At 44.0% G+C, this 23211-nt stretch overlaps 1 protein-coding gene across 5 annotated transcripts in view; it reads left to right on the forward strand.

Annotated features, from left to right (window-relative positions):
- HIVEP2 (HIVEP zinc finger 2) overlaps positions 1-23211 on the forward strand; it is a 137457-nt gene that overhangs the window by 111149 nt on the left and 3097 nt on the right. For all 5 annotated transcript variants that reach the window (XM_083434723.1, XM_083434722.1, XM_083434724.1 and 2 more), the window contains 6 exons: positions 5606-5650; positions 8257-13783; positions 15226-15380; positions 18121-18296; positions 20582-20683; positions 21525-22420. In XM_083434723.1, coding sequence (XP_083290849.1) covers positions 8657-13783; positions 15226-15380; positions 18121-18296; positions 20582-20683; positions 21525-22420 — 6456 coding nt within the window. In that variant the 5' untranslated portion in view covers positions 5606-5650; positions 8257-8656. The remainder of the gene's footprint in view (positions 1-5605; positions 5651-8256; positions 13784-15225; positions 15381-18120; positions 18297-20581; positions 20684-21524; positions 22421-23211) is intronic.

Consider the following 23211-nt stretch of genomic DNA (forward strand, 5'->3'; position numbering starts at 1 on the left):
CTTCCACTCCCAGAAAACAGACCATGTGCTAAAAATGTTACGTCCGGGGAAGAGGGGAAACCACATGTTTGGTTCTGGGGAAAAGTTACCTGCTGCCATGGGAGGAAGGGATTCAGATTTGTGAACCACTCTGGATTTTCCAGGGGGTCTTCTCTTGAGACATATACAGTACATCGCTTCTGGATGACTGGAGGCAGCAGAAGGAAACTAAATACAGTTTCTTTTGAGATGAGTGTGCCCACATTCAGAATAAATCTTTATGTGAATTTCTGTGACCTTACTACATGTGCAGTATGACAAATCTGTGCCTCTCTTCACAGTTCCTTCCGCTGCAGTCTGGCCCTTCACTGAACTAAGTTGACTACCTCTGTTCTAAATATAGGCCATAGGTGGAAGTGGAAAGACCTAGTCATATGGGTTGGTGACATTCTTCCTTCCTCTCCCTCAGTCGCGTGGGGGCATGCCTTGAACCACCTGAACTTAACATTTGTTCCTTATTTGATTGATGCATTTGCAACTCGATCTTCTCTATGAGGAGGCCAAGGTGGGGTGATGAGAGGGTGTCCCCAAGAGGTCTCTCACCCTTTTACTACCCGGGGCCTAGACCACATTAGCTTCAGAGATGGAAATACATCAGACTCCTTCAGCCCGCTCAGGTAGAATTTTCTCGATACTTCTCTTGGTTTGTAGCCTGCTGTCGTCTAGTATATAATACTTTTATGATTTGCAGTTGGACTTGTTAGGTGTTCATTTTTGAAAAGGCACTAGATTTTTATGTTTGTTAGCCTTTGTTCCTTAGGTCAGTTAGCTTTCTTATCTGAATTTTGTAATAAGTAGCTGTTCCCTGGTTCTTTAGAGATATCTAGAAGTAACGTGGATGTTTATCTTTTTCTCCTGCAAAAAAGAGAGAGAGAGTGAAAAGTGACAATTGCAGGAGCTTTAGTTAGCATAGATCTCAACGATGCTTGTTAGATACACCAGTGTCACTGTACTTAGCAGCACCACAGAGAAACTGCCATGTATAAGAATGTAACTGAGCAAGCAGACAAGTATATTGAAAACCAGGATGCTGCTTTGCATTTAGGTGAGGTTAAAAAAAAACACCACCTAAAACATCAAGTGTTAGACTTGCTAAAAATATGAATACAGTCATACCCAGTGGGTAGTCCTGGTTATATTTAGATTTTATGCTTGCCTTTATTTTTTAATGACACCTCCAGTGTACCTTCAGTTCTCAGCAAAGCACTGCTTCCTGTGTTAGTAGGAAAGGAGGATCAGATCTTGTCAGGTGTCATTTATCATTGCATTGCAAATAGGTGGTTTTTGGGGTAGGAAGAACAAAGCTAACAGTGAACAGCAAGGGCAAACTCTCTCTCCCCCCCCCCCCCACTACCCGGCAAAAAAAGACAACTGCTCTCCTTAAACAGTTTGCTCTTTGCAACTGCAGAGTCTTCTCTGATCACCCACGCTCATCTGGCTGCTGACGCTATAGGAGCTTCATTTGCATGAACTATTTTTGCAACTATTGTGTGTCTTTTGAGGAAACAAGCAAGAAGACTGGCTTGTAGTGATTCACCATCTCAGGGCGCCCTAAAATGTGGAAGGGAGAAGAGAATAGACGTATGCATGCTGATTTCTCTTAAATGTTTCTGAGTGGCAGAGCTTGGCTCAGCAGCAAGGCACAAGGGCTGCTTCACACATTGCATGTGAACATGTCACATAGCCATGCAGCATGGGTGTAATTGCATCAGATTGCCCTTTCCCATGTGCACAATTTGGCAGATGTGCCTTTGTCGACAAATAACATGCAAAGGAGTCCTAAATCAAATATATCTAGTGTAGTTTTTAATATACGATTTGCTTCAGAAAACCAGCATCTAGTTAGATGGAGCAGCATATATAACACAGGTGAGCAAACATATACAGGTAGTGACCGATTTGCTCGTTACAGGCCGTTACAGGCCTTTGTATACATAAGCAAGGCCTGTGTAAGGCCACCCCGTTCCGCCCCTTTTTGGTGACATTTTGGGGTCACTTCCAGGTTCAGTGTGATGCGTGTGGTTGCTCACATATTGGACGTGCCCAAGATAGTTGCTGTCTGTATGTAATTATTTATGGACAAGCCTGTGATAGAGCCAGTGTAGTGCAGTTGCTAGTATGATGGCCGGGCACTTGGGACGCTGAAGTTCAAATCCCCACTTGGTCTTGGAACATGCTTTGCAACTTTGGGGAAATCACTTTCTCTAACCTTAATGAATTGTGTCGCTTTGGTTTTCTAGCATGGAAGAACTTAAAAATATTCAAGTAATGGAAACTCAGTAAGTTTTGGAAGTAGAATGTACCCTTTTCTACATTTAAAAAGTTTCTCCTGGTTGAGTTCATTCTGCATGTGGAAAAGGATTCTATATGAGCTAATGAGCTGGTATAACTATCCCGTGTGTGTGTGAGAGAGAGAAAGACACACACACACAACCATTCAGTCTTTCATGAAGAGCCAGTGAAAAGTCCTGGAAATTACATTCCTACATGGAAAAACTTGGGAAACAGTGTAGACTGCCAGCTACAAAGCCACAACCACAAGAGACTTATAACCTCTCTCTACCCTGCTTTATTAGCAAATATTGAACATCTGAAATAAAATGTATATGATCTGGTAAAATAAATACTACTCCATCACTGGGAGATCCAAAGAAAGTTTTCACTTTGTTTCTTAATAATGCTTGATGAAAAGAGTAGAATACCAGACCCTCCTCTTATTACAGGTTTGCAATTTGAAGTCCAAATGTTATACTGCTTGGGGTTGCCTGACTGTCAGTTGGAGAACCTTGTGTGTTAGTCAGAATGTTAGATGCCTCATACCAGGTCAGACTATTTGAACTGGATACCTTTCCTGTCACTGAGCTATGGTAACCCCCCGTCCCCTGCCACACACACACACTGCTGCCAGGCACAACTGGCAGAAGCAGAGAGACTCTCCATCAGATTGTGACAGTGTGCACAGGTAACTTCTAGTGGATGCTATAGGCACAGCATGCAGCACTTGACTTATGGAGACCTGCTACATGGAGGCAGATGAACCTCTAAAAGCAGGCTGTTCAAAGGTATGGGAACCACTACTAAAACGGCACTTTTTCCATTAAAGCAATTCAGTTGATAATAAAATTATGGGTAAAACCCGTCCATCAAGACAAGCAAAGTGACCTCAGTCCCAAAAGAGGGCTCAAAACAAAACAAAAAACACCCAGCTGTGCTAATGGTTGTGAAAGGCAGACATAAAAGTTTTAGGAATTTCTTTAAGTGCTATCAGGGTGCATTTGACCCCACCTGAGTTAATGTTGAGTTAACCAGCCATGATAAAAAATGGGTGAAACAAAGTTTATTAGTGGTACCGATGGTGACTGTGGATGAACCAGCTTGACTGAGGCCTTCCTGGAACTTGGGCTGTGTAGTGGTGCCCTCCCTGTGGAACGCCCTTCCTTCAGATGTCAAGGACATAAAAAAACTACACAACTTTTAGAAGACATCTGAAGGCAGCCCTGTATCGGGAAGTTTTTAATGCTTGATGTTTTACTATGTTTTTATATATGCTGTAAGCCGCCCAGAGTGGCAGGGGGAAACCTAGACAAATGGGCAGGGTATTACTACAACAACAACAACAACAACAACAACAACAACAACAACAACAACAACAACATTTTAAACACACCTAGGTTGCTCTCTTAGGGACATGGGTGGCACTGTGGGTCAAACCACAGAGCCTAGAACTTGTCGATCAGAAGGTCGGCGGTTCGAATCCCCGCAACAGGGTGAGCTCCCGTTGCTCGATCCCAGCTTCTGCCAACCTAGCAGTTTGAAAGCACCTCAAAGTGCAAGTAGATCAATAGGTACCACTCCAGCGGGAAGGTAGATGGCGTTTCCGTGCACTGCCCTGGTTCGCCAGAAGCGGCTTAGTCATGCTGGCCACATGACCCGGAAGCTGTACGCCGGCTCCCTCGGCCAATAAAGCGAGATGAGCGCCGCAACCCCAGAATCAGTCATGACTGGACCTAATGGTCAGGGGTCCCTTTACCTTTACCTTAGGTTGCTGGTTTTGGTGGTGGTGGTGGGGAACTCACCCAAATGCAGGACAGATACAGGGTGGATGTGGAGTGTGGCTAACATCTTGCATGCTCCACTTCCCATACCAGTGGCTGCAGAGTAAATGGGAGTGTATACACAGCTTCAGTTGGGTAACCTGGTTTCATTGCCGCGCAGTGTGCAGAAAGAATCTCAGGAGTTTCTCCACCCCCTGTACTGAATAAATGGTTAGTGGGATGGAGAAAGTGGGACGTCTGAAGAGGAAAGGCGGGTACGGGTACCCATCCTGCTGCTGCATTTGCAGATCTTTGAAATGGAGAACTGCCTGAGCGAGGCACACTGTTGCACGTGGGGCGATTCTCTACCCTGCCTTTTGTATTTGACCTGCCTCATGTGGGTCCCTCTTGTTAGATTGCGGTCAGTTTGTTTACCAGGGCAGCTATAGAATTGGCAGGATTCTTGCTGCTTTTGACATTTTCATCACTGTGGCTGACAGAGATATTTGGTAAGAAGGAAAGATGTTATTTCCTTTATTTATGTAATAGCATCGTTATTTTGCTCGTAACCATCTGGCTTTCTTCAGAGTCAGTTCCCTCCCCCAAGCAACTGTGCCTTTTTATTTATTTGGTGCTTGGCTAGTGAGATAATTAATTAGCTTATTAATGAAGCCAGTATTTTGTACATTGCAATTTGAAAATTATTTGTAAGCCAACATCTGTTCTTTATATGAAGCCATGTATTCAGAAACATAATAAGTATGGTGCAAAAATAATTTATTGATTTCTCCCATCCTTTTGAACAGACATTCCTTTTATGACAGGGGTGTGGGGCCTTTTCCCCATTGAGGACATTTTGACTACTGGGAAAACAGAGTTTCAACCAATGCGGGGGGGGGGGGGGCTGATCTAGATCCAAAAGTGTGTGGAGCCAAAGACCAATGAAGGTGGGATTTGCAATGTTGCAGAATTGCATTACGCTCTCCTTTCTACCTGTTCCCTCTCTCTCCCTCTTTCTCCTCTTCCCTTCCATCTCTCCATCACTTTAGCCTTCCCCAATTCTCTCTCCCCACCGCCTACACCAACACAGGTAAGAACTGATCTCCTGCAGAGGTCTTTCCCCTCCTCCATCCCTTGTTTATTCTGTCATTATTGTCTCTCATCCCCCATCCTGGATTGACTATACAGCAGCTTCATTTCCTTATTTAGCACTGCTGGGGAGGCCAGTGGCAGAGATATTGGAGTTTGTTGACCGTATACTCAAAGGTGTCACATAAAAAGCTATATTGGCTAGGACTTTTTTTAAAAAAAAACACCATATTCTTCAGAACAGAAGGTAATGTGTCCGTTTCCTCCCCCCCCCCAAAAAAAACCCCCAAACAGTTTCTATTCATTGAAGGTGGATAAGCTCTGAAACAATTTTAAAATAGCATGTGCGCTCGCTCTCTCTCTCTCTCTCTTTGTACAAGGTCCATATAGATTTTTAACATTTTCCTAATTATTTTTGTTTTGTTTTTTTTCTTTCCCTCTAGGAAGCTTCAAGATAGTCATGTACAGTAGATGCCAAGAAGATGCAGGTAACTTTAAAAACAACAATACTCAAATTAAAGATATCCTTTGCTCTGGCACTAGAACAGGAAAGATTTCAAAACAAAATGAAGATATCCTATCCTTGGGAGCATGTATCATGGCTCTTCTATTTATGTGGAAAACAGGCAGAAACTGTTTAAGCAAAACTTTGACATATGCAGCTTTTCAGGGTTAGATGCCAATGGACTGATCTAGTAATTGCCTTAGTTGTTTGATAGTTTTGCATATTCTGCATTCAAAGACTTGCAAAGAATCTTGCTAGCTGCAGATCTTCCACAAACAGGCCAGCCCTGGATGCTGCTGCATAAGTTGTAAGGACCAAACTAGGCTAATGTATGGGCTGAATTCCTGGTATATTAATTTTTTACATGTTAAATTGTATTAGGGGCTCTGAATTGGAACAGAGCGGCTGTGGGCTAACTGCAGTTTGTAGGGGATTTAGACTGGGCATAGAATCCGCAGTGGAAATGGTCTAGTTTGGTGCCCCCTGCTGCTGCTTTTCAGTAAAATTTTAAAACATCAAGAGATCACTGCATGGATTTGTATGTCACACGTAGGTTGGACCTAGCATGACCTAATCTGTGTGGATATGAGTAGGGAGCCACAAGAACAAGATGTGCATATGCATATTTTGTAACCACCTTCCCTTAAAAGCCAACGTCTGGCAGGACACATAGCTTCTTCTTCCTACTTTGTGAGCCAGGTAGAAACACAGAGATGATCCTTCTTAGAGTAGACTCTCTAGAATCAAAGGACTTAAGCTGACTACTTTCAGCAGGTCTATTCAGAGTATCTTTTAGTTGGTTGTTATCTTTCATAGTCCCTTCCAGCAGTACAGTGGTACCTTGGGTTACATACGCTTCAGGTTACATGCGCTTCAGGTTACAGACTCCGCTAACCCAGAAATAGTACCTCAGGTTAAGAACTTTGCTTCAGGATGAGAACAGAAATCATGCTCCGGTGGTGCGGCGGCAGCAGCGGGAGGCCCCGTTAGCTAAAGTGGTGCTTCAGGTTAAGAACAGTTTCAGGTTAAGAACGGACCTCCGGAATGAATTAAGTACTTAACTTGAGGTACCACTGTATATCATTTTGCTGCTTCTAACATGAGGTAGTCCTGCTGCCCATCACAATTACTGCTATTGTTCCATAGATAATATATGCTTACTGGTGTGGTTTCCAATTCTGTGTTTCCAATTCTGGTATGCAGGCTGAGACCCTACCTGTCCACAGACTGTCTCGCCAAAGTGGTGCATGCTCTAGTTATCTCCTGCTTGGACTACTGCAATGCGCTCTATGTGGGGCTACCTTTGAAGGTGACTCGGAAACTACAACTAATCCAGAATGTGGCAGCTAGACTGGTGACTGGGAGCGGCCGCCGAGACCACATAATACTGGTCTTGAAAGACCTACATTGGCTCCCAGTATGTTTCCGAGCACAATTCAAAGTGTTGCTGCTGACCTTTAAAGCTCTAAATGGCCTCAGCCCAGTATACCTGAAGGAGCGTCTCCACCCACATCATTCAACCCAGACACTGAGGTCCAGGGTTGAGGGCCTTCTGGCAGCTCCCTCACTGTGAGAAGCCAAGTTACAGGGACCCAGGCACAGGGCCTTCTCGTTAGTGACGCCTGCCTTGTGGAATGCCCTCCCATCAGATGTCAAAGAAATCAACAACTATCTGACATTTGGAAGACATCTGAAGGCAGCCCTGTTTAGGGACGTTTTTAATGTTTTAATGTATTTTTAATCTTTTGTTGGAAGCCACCCAGCGTGGCTGGGGAAACCCAGCCAGATGGGTGGGGTATAAATAATAAATTGTTGTTGTTGTTGTTGTTACAATCTATGTCATTTCATTTTTAAAACAAAAACCCAAACAAACATATTTTTGTGTGCAACTTCACAAACTTCCATTCAAGCCATTGCTTGTTTGTTTTTAGGATTTTCTCCATATATTGTCTGCACAGATAGGTTGAGTGGAAGCACTGTTTCTTAATAGACATATTTGGTGGTATCAGGCCAGAACTAGACATTGTGGAAGCTGCATTGTTATTGCTGTAAACAGTGGTCCTTGGTCTCTCCTTCCTCTGTAACATCTAGCGGCATGATGTTGTGAGCTTTTTGGCAGCTGTTATCAAGTGGAAGCAAGGTTTGGAAAAATCAGAGTTCAGTAACGCTGTATCACACACTTTCCATTTTATTTTCATTTTAAAGAAAATCCTTATTACATTTATATCCCACCTTTTTTCCAAAGAGTTCAAGATTGTGTTCATGGTCCCCCCCCCCTCCATATTATCCTCACAATATCCCTGTGAGGTAGGTTAGGCTGAGAGTTGGTGACTGTCCCAAGGACACCCATGAGACTTCATAGCTGAGTGGGGAGTTGAACCCTGATCCCTCAGGTCCTAGTCCAGCACTCTAACCACATTGGTTTGTTGAATATCATGAGGGAAAAAGGAGGAAGAGATGGGAGACGGCTGCTTTCAGCAGCAACCAAGTGACTCAGAGAACATCTAGTTCCAGCCTCATTCACTTAATTGAATGTTTCTTAAGTATTTTGTTGCATTGATCTCTCTCTTTTAACTTTCTCTCTTACAGACTACTGCATCTTTTTGGGAGGAATGTCTAGAACCCTGCTTTAGTTGACGAGCAAATATATCCCCCTGGATCATTCTTCTTCTGAACCCTTAAAAACCATGGATAATGTTCAAATGCCACAGCAAGTCTTGATGGATGTATAATAAAACTGTTCAGAGACACTTCCTGCCATGAACAGAACTGTGTGACAATTAACCTTTTTTTAGCATAGAGCTACGAAAGATCTAATGCCTATAAGACTACTGCGTGGACCGTTCCACAGAGAAAGAGAAGTCTGTGAACTTGGAACAGCTCTGGAGAAATGGGAGCAACTTAACTTTAAAAAAGCACAGCACTGGAGAAACTTCATGTGCCTGAACAGCTTTCGAGTGAACTAGCACTTAAGACCTTGCGCGACAAAATGGACTCCGGAGATACAGCTGTAGGGCAAAATGCTACCTCAAGGTCTGGAGAAACAGCTAAAGTACCAAGTAGATGGAGGCAGGAACATTCGGCTAATGTTAAGATGAGCGCACTTGGCAGCCTGGAAGGACAGTCACAAAGGGACCCGGAACACATGGGGGACCCAGCATCTGCACAGCTTTTCAGTTCTGGGAAAGGAGTGTCATCTGGCGACGTTGCCCAGCAAGCCACAGACAAGCAATACCCGCAGCACCTTCCGAATCCTTACTCATGTCAACATTCGCTTTCTTTCCCCCAGCATTCATTGCCACAAGGATTCCTGCACAACCTGAAGCCGCATCAGAGCCTAGAAGGCCACAAATGGCAGTTTCCTGGCCACCTGCAGCCGGTTGCCTCCGAGGACTTGTTTCCATTTCACGTGCATGGCCATAGCGGAAGCTTCTCCAGGAAGAAGATTTCGAGTCTGAACCCTGCTTATAGCCAGTATTCTCAGAAGTGTATAGAGCAACAGTCGGAAGATGGTCATAAGAAAGAACACAAACCCAAAAAGCCTGGCAAATACATTTGCCCGTACTGTAGCCGGGCTTGTGCCAAACCTAGTGTACTTAAGAAACATATTCGGTCTCACACTGGGGAGCGTCCGTACCCTTGTGTCCCTTGCGGCTTCTCGTTTAAGACAAAGAGCAATTTATACAAGCACAGGAAATCGCATGCCCATGCGATCAAAGCGGGATTAGTACCGTTCACAGAGTCGGCTGTATCTAAATTGGACCTAGACGCCAGTTTTATCGACGTGGAGGCAGAGATACATTCAGATGGCGAGCAGAGTACAGATACTGACGAAGAGACTTCGTTATTTGTCGAAGGTTCTGACAAACTGAGCCCCGTTCCGCAGATTCCATTGGACATCGGTAGCAGAAGTGGCTTTCACTCATCCATAGAAGAATCCCTGGGAGGCCCAATGAAAGTCCCCATTTTGATTATTCCCAAAAGTGGTGTGCAGTTACCATGTGAAAGCTCCCCACACATTGGATCTGACAATCTGCAGAACACATTAATTAGTAAGTCTGATGACTCTCACACAGTTAAGCAGCGACTTGCACTAAGACTATCTGAGAAAAAAGGGCAGGATTCTGAGCAGTCATTAAATCTCTTGAGCCCCCACAGCAAAGGAAGCACTGACTCTGGTTATTTTTCGCGCTCAGAGAGTGCCGAGCAGCAAATAAGCCCACCAAATACAAATGCAAAGTCTTACGAAGAAATAATCTTTGGAAAATTCTATAGGATTAATCAAAGGATGGCACAACCTTTAGCGACAGCCAATCAGGATCGTAGCTCGATGGGTAGAAAAGGCAAGGCAGAGCCCCTACCTCTCACAAACCCTAGATTAGAAATGAAGATGCTTGAAGAGCGAATGTCTCCAAATAAAGAAGCACTAATTGATCCTAGCAAAATGAGCACTATAAAAAGTAGCCAAGTCTTTAACGACAGCAGTATGGAATCCAAACAGTCTCAGAATGTCACATCATCCATCAAAAGTGAATCAAGCCTTTATCCAGGAAGCCACCCAAGTGATTCATCTCTGCTAGAGCCTCCAGCAGATACAAACCCGCTTATTAGAAGCAACTCCATGCCGACGTCGTCTGCAACCAACTTGAATGTCCCTTCAGCTTTAAGAGGAAGCCATTCATTTGACGAGAGGATGACTGGTTCCGATGATGTGTTTTACCCCGGGACAATAGGAACACCCCACCAGCGCATGCTTATACGACAAGCGGCCTTTGAGCTGCCATCACTGCAGGAAGGACACTCAGATTCAGAGTACCATGGGAGAATAGCAAAGAACATTATGGTTGCTTCCAGCAGGTCAACCGTGGGAGAAAAAGGGTCGGGCATGAAGAAGTTGCTAACAGGGGAGAGGCCCTTTTACGAGGGGGATGCCTCTGGGAAGCACTACAGGAAATGGGAAGATTATGGGCCTTTGAAGCAAAGCTATAGAGACACACCATCTCTGAGCGGGTCAAAGCAAGGGGGAGAATTTTATCCTGAATCATCTGCACAGTTGCAGGCAGTGTCTTCTACATATAGCATTACCTTTGAAACTAGAAAGCGCAGAATACAAAAGAGTGTTGGAGATGAGGAAGACACTCCATCCTTGTGCAGCGGTGCTTCCGGCAGCCCCATGAGTGGCGATTTTGATCCTAAATTACAAATCCAGGAAGGGCCAAGGACCAGATATGCCGTCCAAAGCCACGACAGTTCTGTGCACTCTCACCCAGACCGCTTTGAAATTTGCAGACCCCACCTGCAGTCTGGAAGCCCAGCCACAAGCTTAGAAGAATGCTCCTTGACAAGCGATCAAGAAAAGGCTTCGGAGTCCCTGAGCAGAAAAGGCAACGTAATCTCTGTCATTCAACACACAAATTCATTAAGCCGGCCCAACTCGTTTGAAAGGTCTGAATCTACAGAGCTTGTCGTTTGCCAGCAAGATAAGATGTATTCGTCGTCTGAGACTTGTGAAAGTGAGATTGCAGATTCCCCAATGAGCCCGGATAGGGTCCCGCAAACGGAAACCGCTGACAGCATTGTTTGCAAGCAGCCTTCTTCGTCCCAACATTCTCAGTCATATCACATGCAGCCCAGGCTTGTTCGCCAGCATAATATTCAGGTACCTGAAATCCGCGTGACGGAGGAGCCTGATAAACCCGAGAGAGAGAGGGAAGCCCCAGCCAAAGAGCCGGAGAAGCCTGCAGAAGAGTTCCAGTGGCCACAGAGGAGCGAAACCCTTTCTCAGCTGCCGGCCGAGAAGCTACCTCCGAAGAAGAAACGCTTGCGGCTGGCTGACTTGGAGCACTCCTCTGGAGAGTCCAGCTTTGAGTCCACAGGGACGAGCCTTTCTCGGAGCCCTAGCCAAGAGAGCAATTTGTCCCATAGTTCCAGTTTGTCCATGTCCTTCGAGAGGGAGGACAGTATCAAGTTCGTAACGTCAACAAGGCAGGATGAGTTTGGCAAACAGTCTGAGTTTTTAACCGTCCCGGCTGGCGGTTACTCACTCTCTGTCCCTGGGCATCACCAACAGAAGGAAATGAGGCGCTGCTCGTCCGAACAGATGCCCTGTCCCCACCCTGCCGAAATCCCTGAGATCCGAAGCAAATCCTTTGACTACGGGAATCTGACTCATGCTTCGACAGTAGGTCCGCCTCCTACCTCTTTATCTCCAGCAAGAGAAAGGAAAAAATGCTTTTTGGTTCGCCAGGCTTCTTTCAGTGGTTCTCCGGAGATTTCCCAAGCTGATCCAAGCATGGAACAAAATATAAAGCAAGAGCAAATGGAGCACGGGCATGCCGGCCTTCGGTCTTCCCATGTGGCTTGGCCTCTTTCCCCCTCTTCTGTCCAATTGGATGACTCCGGGAAGCAGTCTGCTGGTTCTTGTCCCCCACGCAGCACTAGTTTATCTCCACTTTCCCATTCCTCAATCCTGCAAGCACCTTATATTCCAAGCAAATACTCAACAGAACAGCAACATCTATTTGCACTGCAAGAAAAGGTTCCCTTTCTCCCCTTCCAGAGCACGTTGTTGCAGTTTCCGTATCCGTCAGTCTGCATGGTTCACTTGCCCTCTCAGCCCCTGTGGCCTTCGGAACACTCTCAGTCCCCCTTTCCGCATCATTTTGTACAGCAGCTTCAGAAAACTTACTCCAAGCAACCTTTCTCAACTGAAAGCCACCCTGGCTACCACCTGGAATATGCTCAGGAGCATATCAGAAAGAAAACTGCTGATTATGTCCATGCTAAAGAGCAAACCTACCAGCGTTACTCAGGAACATCAGGACAGTATTCTAAAAATGCACTTGCAACATACCAGCCCGATTGTAGCATTAAATCAACCGATACCTCTTCTGAACAACAGCTACAGGTGGATTTTGAAACCCAGAATATTGGGCCTGCCCAATCGTTACCAGGCACAGTTGTTCCCGTCAGGATCCAGACCCACGTGCCATCCTATGGTAGTGTTATGTACACAAGCATTTCCCAGATTCTTGCTCAGAGCAGCAGCCCTGCCATTGTCATTTGCAAAGTCGACGAGACTCTTTCTCAAAGGACATTAGCCACCAGTGCAACCATGCATGGCATAGGATTCAACATAGCGCAGATGTTAGGCCAGCATGGAGGGTTGTGGAAAGTACCGCAGACCTTGTCCCTGAACTTAGATCCTTCCATCCCATTGTGCTTAACCTCCAGCTCAGATAGTGCCTCTACCCTAGGCGGAAACAAGCGAATGCTTTCACCGGCAAGCAGCCTGGAGCTCTTCATGGAAACCAAGCAACAAAAGAGAGTAAAGGATGAAAAGATGTATGGGCAGATTGTCGAGGAGCTAAGTGCTGTAGAACTCACCAGTTCGGACATAAAGAAAAGCTTCCCCAGACCTCAAAAGCCTCAGCTGGTTAGGCAGAGCTGTACTACTGAGCCAAAAGAAAGCGTGCCGTCCTCTCCGTTGCCGTCCTCGTCATCTCAAGATTCGCCAGCTACCAACATGCCTCCCACTGAGCTTTCCCCAGTAAGCAGGGAGAAGCTCCCTAGCTTTGACTCTGCTTCTCCAGGGCAAAAGTCTAGTGGTACCTCGGAAGGCCGAGAATCCCCAGAAGAACTGGACGTAGATGAAGCATCATCTGACATGAGTCTCAGCCCCACCAGGTTGCCATCAGCGGAAAGCCAGATAGAAGACGAACCCAAGCAACAGAAATTGCCGTTTGGTATGTTGGTACAAATGGCATCGCAGCCAAGTGGGAAAGCGGTGACTTCGACAATTCTCCTGACAGATCTCGCAGACTTCCAGCAAATCCTACAGTTCCCTAGTTTGCGCACTACCACAACTGTGAGCTGGTGCTTCTTAAACTACACAAAGCCTAGTTTTGTCCAGCAAACAACCCTGAAATCGTCTGTTTATGCTTCATGGTGCATTAGTTCTTGTAACCCAAACCCATCAGGATTGAGTACGAAGATTACCCTTGCACTCCTACGGTCCAAACAGAAAAACAGCACGGAAATCTATACACTGGCTCCAATGTATAGGCCCGGAACAGGGAAACTGACATCATCAAGTGCATGGAAACAGTTTGCTCAGGTAACTAACCAATTCTTAAAGATTCACCCGTTTTTTTTAGACCTAACAGTATACAGCAAACCGAGATGCTTTCAAGTCTTTTCAGTGTAATGCTTTTGGAATAGTTCCTCTAGAGTAATGAATACCTTTCTTTGGAATGCAAATTCTGAGGGGATTTCTCAGGAAGCAGGAGCAAACACGGATGTGGCATCCTGGACATGGATCTCACCCCTGAACGATTTCAACACTTTCCAAGTATATTCAGAAATTGTTCCAAAGCCGCTCCCTTGGAGAGAGGGAGAGAGCCATTAAAATTGGCTTGTTATAAAGCATAAAAACCAGAAAAAATGAGTACATCTGGTATTTCAGAATGTGTCAGAAGATGTACTTATTATAGATCATCTTCTAACCAGAATGCAACGAACCTATATAAGTGCCTCATACTCTGAGAGAGAGATGTGGCCTCTGTTTATTTTTTTTAACCCTGTTGTCTCTTTGTATATCATGGTGCCTTCGGATAAAATTCGTGGTTTTGAAAAACTGGTAAATCTAAACAACTTTGGAGGCCCTAGTTTCCGTGTTCATTTGCTCCAGTGTTTTTAATACCTCTTGGTTAAAATATGAATAAATGAAAATTAGACAGGAGCTTCTAGGTTGTTGCCAAAAGTTAATGCTGTATGAAAGATAAATCTGCATGTCCTAGTCATGGGCTTTAGAAACTTTGAAGCTATCGACTATGGCTGGAAAAACATGTCCAGCTCAAGGCACCAGCCTTTTTTAAAAAACAAACCAAAACATTGTAGGTGACAATCCTTTAAAAGCCCAAATAAATTAGATAATGAGGCTCTAGCATCAAATGTGGAATGGCCCAGGATATTTCCAGCCCTGACATGACTATACTATTCCTCCTAGTTAGAGCACATGGTTGTTTCCCAAGAAGTTGTGGATTTATGAATGAGTACCTAATGCTTTGGGTTGGGGAGATCAAAGGCAGATGGACATGGGTTGTTGCCACATCACTGCCTTTTGAACTGTAGGCAGAGAAACTAGTGTGTCTTAACCACACCAACCCCGATGGGCCAGATGGCTTTGAGCAGACTGTGCCTTGAAATCCCAGTGCTAGCAGTGGACAGATTTTGATCGCCTAGTAAGTCTTCTTTATCTTTCCTTTTTTGTGTTTATATGGCGGCATGATGCGGTGTTGTGCTTACAGCATCCCTGGGCACTTCAAAAACTTTCCTCTGCTGCCTCTTGCCTATCTTGTTTATTCCTTGACAAAGTCAAAGGGCCAGTTTAATTGGCTTTTCTGAGTCTGAGCATGATGTAAGGTCTAAGTATGTCCTAAAGCATTTACAGTAATATGACACAATGCAGTTACTCTGTTTACGTTTGTGGCATTGATTCCGAGTTTCAAGCATTAACAACAATTAGTGACTCTGTGTTGTTGTTTTTCCATTTCACAGATGAAACAGGAGCCGTTCTTCCTATATGGCAGCAAGTTTGAAAAGAAAGTAGCGGGGAATGTTATCAAGGAAAGAATTAAAGGAGACAGCCATGGTGATAAAGATATTGTATCCAAACAGACTGAGCCAATGCGAATTAAGATTTTTGAAGGAGGGTAAGAACATACATTTGGAAATATCATGTGTGTTCTGTTATTTTTTAGAACAGTTTTTTAGGGTTCATGCAAGCAGCTTGTGCTAGGTCCAATATCATGGTCTTGAGTCCATGTGATGGGGCAAGTGAACTGAGGTGAAACAGGTCTGGATCTCATCATTACCTGGCTGGACAACTGCTGAAAATTGGGATATTGCACCATGAATTAAGGGAGTAAAGGCGAGAAATTAAAAATCCACTGGAATTCTTGTTTTTTCCCCTTCTTCTTCTTTAAATAGATGAGCCATCAACCACCTTTGACTTTTGAAACTACTATCAGGCATTGACAGGATGGGAGAAATTGCCCTGTCATGAAAAGGAATCTAAAATTCTTTAGATTGGACTTATGGAAAAAAATCTAGAGGTTGTTTGAATCCCAGATATTCTTTTGTAATTTTGAAATATGCCATTTGTAAGTTACTTTTTGCCTTTATAAATAAGGATTTAGGTAGACAGTGGTCTTACAATAAAACATTTGTATGGCAAAACAATGCAAAAATTCATGCTACCAGTGAGTTAAAGCAACCATACAGAATATAACAAAGAAGATGGAACTAAATGCATTCTGAATGCCCTTTAGGTAAAAGAGCAGGGTCACATGATAATAAACAAATAACTCCTATGATTTCCCTTGATATGTACTATTCATTAAACTGTTGACAAGATCCATTAATGTATTCCCTCTATAGATTGACTCTGATTCCAGTAAACATTAAACGATGCATTGCTTTAAATTAAGCATCAACATTTGCCCTTCCCAGTCATATATGTACACTAGCAGTCAGCTTGCTTTTTGGTATTTGGTATTTTCCAAGACATTCCTCAACAGACAACTTCCTATTATTTTTCCAGTTCTGCTGCTACTATTTTAGCTGCAGTCAACACATTTCCCACCAGCTCCTCCTGTGTCTTATTTAAACACTTCCTTATACAATTTCAAAGGATAACTTGTAGACAAAAGTCTTTGCTCCATTACTGCCCAAGTAAATTTTAATACTAACTCCCCCCCCTTGTTCTTCAGAAATATTTTAAAATAAAGCATATTGAACTAGTTCAGATGTATGAGAACAGTTCTCAGCTCCGTCCTTCCCATCCAATACAACCATGAGGAGGAGTTTTGAAGCATCCATATATCTCTATTTTTAAAAAACTAGCTACAGCTTGCTGTACCATCCAAACCCAGGAAACTGTAGTTAGTCTTAACTGTGGTTTACTAAAATGGAAGGATTCACATGGCTTAGCATATTAAGAACAAGCAGCAGGGGGCCTGGGACTCGTAGGCTACCCCTTTTCTCTTCTCTCCAGCATGGCCATGAGCAGATTTCGCTTCTATTTTAGATTAACTACAGTTTAGGGTTTGGATGTAATATTGAAATGGTTAATCTTATAGATGGAGGCAGCTTCTGAAACTATGGTTTGAAGTTCACTTATCTTCTGGAAACTTCTATATCAGCAATGAGCTTATTCTTTTACATGCTCGCTTAGTGTGCCTGGTTGATGCAAGCTGTCTTGTTATCATCATTCAAACAGCATTAGCCACTGATAGGTAGCATGATTCAAATGAAGACATTTGAATAGCAAAATTTGCTTTCCATGACCTGCAACTCCAAATGCCAAGAGGATTTCAGAAGCCATCTTTCAGGAAATTCACTAATTTAGTAAGCTCAGTTGACACTGTTCTGAATTCTGCAGATCATCCGGTGCCATCCAAAAGAATCAGCTCAGGCAAATAGGAGAGACGTAGAGTTGTTTTTTTAAGAGTAAGGAGGTTAGTGTGTGACATTTTATGGGAGAAGGAAAATTCAGAGTATCATACTGATGGGGGCTTAGCTAGTACAACAATAAAAATAACATATGTATCATGAAGATTAAAAAAAAAAATAGTTACAATTCTAGCACCTGACTTAGGAGTCAGATCAGATTCTCCCTTTTGGTGAATGTTTTGAAAGTAAAGGCTCTTGGTTATTTCTGTACTGCTCCCTCATAAAATACCCAGGTAAGGCACAACTATAAAACGTAAAACACCATAAAAATGCACGTGATAATAAAAGTGATGGGCTAAATCAATTTATACAACTGCACAGGCCCAGCAGCATAAAAAGGTCTTCAAGAGATGCCTAAAAGTCGAAAGTAAGGATGCTGGAAGAGTGTTCCACTGCATAGGCCTGGGGGCGCTAAATGCCCCACTTTTAGTGAATGCCACTCAGGCCTTCATAACAAAACTAACTCTGATGAGCTCAGGGATCGAACTGAGATATAAGGGCTCAGGTGGTCCTTAATGGACCCTAGACCCATGTTTTTTCAGGGCTTTTTATAGCAACACAAAAACCTTGACTCTGGTCTGGTAGGTTATGGGTAGCCTGTGCAAAGGTTTTAGCAGAGGTGTCATATGCCATCAGCCACGTGCTCCCATCAGCAGCCCAGCCACCATGTACTACACCAGCTGAAGCTTCCAGGCCAAGCCGAAGGATAGCCCTACAGAGTGTGCATTCTTCCGAGGGCTTGGGTGCCAGGCTTCATGAGAGTAGCATTTTTTGGTTCCCAATCTTGCAAATGCTCAGTGCTTAGAAACCTTGTTGATTTTCTTAGTGGAGCCATGTGTAGTAGCCACACAATGTGACCTAAAAGATGCTGCTGTAAGGTACTGGCTGTGTATCTGGATGCTTAAAAGCACCATTTTGATATTGCCTTTCTTCCAACAGGTATAAATCCAATGAGGATTATGTATATGTCAGAGGACGAGGGCGTGGAAAGTACATTTGTGAAGAATGTGGGATTCGCTGCAAGAAGCCAAGCATGCTCAAAAAACATATCCGAACTCATACAGACGTACGGCCTTATATATGCAAGTTGTGCAATTTTGCCTTCAAAACAAAAGGTACTTAGTCGTTCTTACTCTGGGGCGGTGGGGGTGGGGTGGTCTGTTCTTCGCTCTCTGCCAACCATCTTTCCAAATGCAAAGGTGGCTTTCTTAAAGCAAGGTGGTTTTATTTATGAAAACGAGACCTCTTGAAATGCAACTTTCCCCTCTTTATCTAAGTGATTCAAGGATTTATGTGAGACGGAGAGCCACTCTGTATAACTTAATTAAGAAATATGGGCTTCTGCCCAGCCCAACTGTCTGCAAAGGAAATGTAGTGGCATAAAATTTAAAAAAACTGCCTTGGCAAACATTACTTTTGTGCTCCAAATGTTATGGTGCAAGGATTAATTACATTAGGGGATTGTACATTTGCAGTGGCACATTGCAGAAGCAGAACATTAGCTGCAGGGCAGAGAATTCCTGATCTGCGTTTATGGTGGGTCAGTTTCACATTGATAAATAATGCAGAAATCCACAGACTCCAGGTGGGCCACTCCATCCACAGTGGTATTAATTATGGATTGAGATCTGATAGCTTGTGTTCACATGTACTTACCAGCTCAAGAGAGGGGGTGGTGGTAGAGAAACTTCCATTTGTCAGCCTGAGGCATTACATATAGCAGTACTCACTGGCGCAGAATTTCCCATGGAACCAGATCCTAAAGGGATATTTCATTGGCATTTTCTTTTATTGTTTACATTCCCTAAATCTTGGCCAAACCCTGCTTCTGATGTACCTCTTGGCCATGGCGATGTTCTAGTGTGTGTGCACGTATTGCATGAAAGATGCAGGTCCTTGCCGGTTTTGCAGCCGTAATATGACAGTAGCTGCTTTGGTGGCCCTGGTAGATGTCTCTGGGCTCCAACTCTCATAATCACCTTACGATTCAAAGATGGTGGATAGTTTGCAGTCAGGAACATTGCCCTTCAGAAGTACATGTGTGTTTGGGAGGCTGCTGTGTTTCTTGATGGAGACAGTAGCTGCTGCAGCAGCCAATAATTTCTTTAACACTGCCGCAGCTGGGGCTGACCAAGACCTGGCTTCCATCATTCATTTTATTAAATTAATTGTACTTATGCCCTAACTTTCCAATATAGGCCTCACAGCTCCAAATAAATAAATGCTCTCTATCTTGCATCTACTCTGGGTAGATTGCAAAATAAATAAACAAAAATGAACAGCACGCTAAAACTCTAAATGCTACCTAAATTCTGGCTGTACATTTTTGAGGCGTTACCCATGACAACGAAGAACCGAGGTGAGGCTGAAAAAAAAAACCCTAATATAATTCTTTGTGCACTCAAATTCTCAGGCAAATATGGTTATGGATTGTATTTCAGTAACAAATTGCAAAGGGGTGGCTGTGCTAGTCTGGTGCGGCAGAATCAGCGACAGCTCTTGTGGCACTTCTAAGCATATCGAGTCATTATGGTGTAAGGTTTCGTGAGTCTGTAGAAGTGAAGTGTGTGATGAAGCCCACTTTTGTCCACAAAAGCTTGTGTGATCATAAGAGACTCCCCAAGTCTCTTCCTGAATTGTATTTCAGCCACCATAGCTAGAAGATAGGGGCTGAAAATCAGTGCTGCTGTTCTGCTTGCAGAGTGGCTTTGATTCAGCAGAGGCATCCCCTAACACAACTGAAAGGGAAGTCACCATCTTAGAAACTTCTGCAGCCCACTGTGTCACCTTCTGCCACATTATTCTGGAAAGTCACACAACCATCTGGAAACTAATTTTCAGAAGTTGAGGGGGATCTGCAGGGGAAAGAGGGACAAAAATCGCCTTCCCTTCTCTTATATTACCTTTGCAGAATTAAAAGCCATTCTGCACGCGGAAAGGCATCATCAGAATTCACCCCAGTCTGGTCTTAAATCATTCCTAGATTGTCCCTTGGTGCTTTGTCTTTTAAAGGCCCTGTTTTGGGGCCTTGTATTAGTATCCGATGCAAACAACTGAGTGGCAATCCTTCCCAGCATGTTTGCATTGGCTAATCACCAATGGATTGTAAGGATGATGCTAAACACGATGGAAGTATTAGGGTTGTCTGAGCAGCACAGTAAAAAGAAGATAGGCTAAACATTCCTGAGCACCAGGACTAAGAATACCAGTACCTAAGAATATACATGCAAATACTGTATATGCAATTACTATTGCTACAATGGCGTTCAAATTGAGTGGATATGTTCCATCTGTCTGTCCAGTTTATTTGTTCTCTGTCTAGTGGGGGGGGGGGAGACTGCATAACGCCAACAAATTTCCGCATCCCCAGTGCCATCTAATTAGTGTCATCTTTCCACAGGAAATCTGACAAAACATATGAAATCTAAAGCACACATGAAAAAATGCCTGGAGCTGGGGGTATCTATGACATCGGTGGATGATGCTGAAACAGAAGAAGCAGGTATGTCACAATGAGTTCAGTGACTTGCTGTGGCCTTTGCAGTATGCAAATGACGCATCACATTTTATCACTTGCTGACAAGAGAGGATGTGTTAAGAATCCCCCCCCAATTTTCTCATGTCAACACAAAGCGTCGAAACAATTTTGACATTTTTGTCTGAGGCTTACAGAGTGTAGGGTTTCATTGATTCTGAAAATGGCTTCCCTGCCCCCTCCCCATCCCGAATGGAGTATAAACATTGGTTGTAGCACGCAGAGTATTCTTAAAGGTTGACATGCAAACACATTCCCAATTAGCGTGAAAACATTCTGTACCTCGCAAGCTGTATGAGACCTGTCCAAGCTGTATGTACAAGGTGATAATGGGCAGAATTTTTCTGCAAACTGCGGAATCCAGATTATACTCCTGTCAGTTTGATACATCCTTGGGCACTTGAGAATCCTAGTTCCTAAATCTGTTGGGAGGGAAAATCTTAATTTAGGCCTCATGCTTACAGAGTAAATCTTTAATAGGTAAAGACTTGAGATGCCAAGCTCAGATTGTCTAACTGTGCAATCCTAAACATGTCCACTTGGAAGTAAGTCCCACTGAGTTCACTGAGAGTTACTCCCAGGTGTGTAGCCTTTCAAGACCCTGTAAGTGCTATTTTGTCAAACCCCAACCAGTCACCATGTGACTTGGGTTCTCATCCTACCCTGCAGAAGTTTTAGAGAGCCATAGAAAACAATGGTATTTTAGTGCTTGATTGTGACAGCTGCTTTGTGTGTGGGAAAGCTGTATGGTCAAGTCTGGAAGTATGTCTCTGACTTATGCTCTTTTGACTTGTCACAATTGTTTCAGAAAATATGGATGACACACAACACGAAGTCAAGAAGAGCAGCATGGCTGGCTCGTCAACAGAGCACCAGTTCTCTGATGCTGAGGAATCGGATGGAGATGATGGAGAGGACAATGATGATGATGATGAAGACGAGGATGATTTTGATGACACCCTTGGAGATTCAACACCCAAAACAAGATCCCGAAGCACTAGCCCCCAACCCCCAAGGTTCTCCTCATCTGTGAATGCTGCTACAGCATCCTATGGGGGTTCTCCTGACAGTTCAGTGGGACATTCATCCTTGATAAGTTATCTGGTCACTTTACCAAGCATTCAGGTTACTCAGCTACTCACACAAAGTGACACTTGTGATGATTCACAGATGACAGAATATCAGAGGTTTTTCCAGAACAAAAGTACAGATTCAGAACCAGACAAAGATAGACTTGACATACCTTGCTGCATGGATGAAGACTACATTGTTTCTTTGGAGTCCAACTCTCCTAGAGACTTTTCATCTTCCAGCCGACAGTCCTCACCTGGGTATGATTCTTCACCGTACAGAGATAATTCGCCAAAGAGGTATTTGATGCCCAAAGGAGATTTGTCCCCTAGAAGGCATTTATCACCAAGGAGAGAGATTTCGCCCATCAGACACGTATCACCGAGGAAGGAAGCTGTACTGAGGAGAGAGTTATCACCACGGAGAGATGTGTCACCAAGACGCCATCTATCACCACGGAGACCCATGTCACCTGGGAAAGATGCATCCTCCCGAAGAGATCTGTCTCCACGAAGAGAGAGAAGGTATATGGCCTCAGTTAGAGCAGCATCACCCCGAAGAGGGTTGTACCATAACCCAACGTTGCCCATGGGCCAGTATTTGCAGTCGGAGTCAGTTCCATTGGGACAGTCGGTGAGTTGAAAAGAACATGGTAATCCAAAATGTGAACTTCATTTATCTGATAGTGTTCTGTAACTATGAGTGGTTGGCATAAGTAAAGCATAAAGCAGAGTTGTGTTATGTATTCTAGTCAGAGGTACAATGGATGAAAGGGGCAGTGATTTGTACAACAGAACCTTATGGAAGAGTCACTGGCAGGCCACAGTGAGTGCCGAAAACCATGTGGCAGAGACAACTAATGGAAGGATCAACAGGGGTCCCCTTAACAGCATCCTGGTAGTCCTGTTGCAATTGTTGGGAGCTGAATAGTTCCCCCCCAAAAATCCCTTCTCCCGTGTCCCATGTTAAAATGACTCTAGACCTTATCATTCTTTCCATCGGCAAATACCAGAAAAAACATCCATGTATATAGGCAAATGAAGGTTCAGTGTGCCTTGACTTGCTGGCTTTTGTCTGGAAAGAAAATTGAAGATGAGTTGTAGTCCAAAACATCATTGGATCTGAACTCTAGAATCATAGAGTTGGAAGGGGCCCTTAGGATCATCTCCAGCCCCTGTAATGCAGGAATATGTAGCTTTCCCTTACAGAGATCAAACCTGCAACCTGGAGGACAGCAGGTTGGCAATGGCTGATTGAGATTAACTTCCTCACCCCCTGCTTCTCAGGAAAGGGTCCCAGGAAGGGCAAACCAGGAGATAAACTCTCAGATCCTTCCTAGAACAAGCTAGTACAGCTGCCCTTCTATCTTCTGTCTGTTTGTTTCATACTTACAGCTGCCCTTCTATCTTCTGTCTGTTTTGTTC

This window comes from Podarcis tiliguerta (genome assembly GCF_965153285.1).
Source record: "Podarcis tiliguerta genome assembly, chromosome: 3".
NCBI classification, from domain to species: domain Eukaryota; kingdom Metazoa; phylum Chordata; class Lepidosauria; order Squamata; family Lacertidae; genus Podarcis; species Podarcis tiliguerta.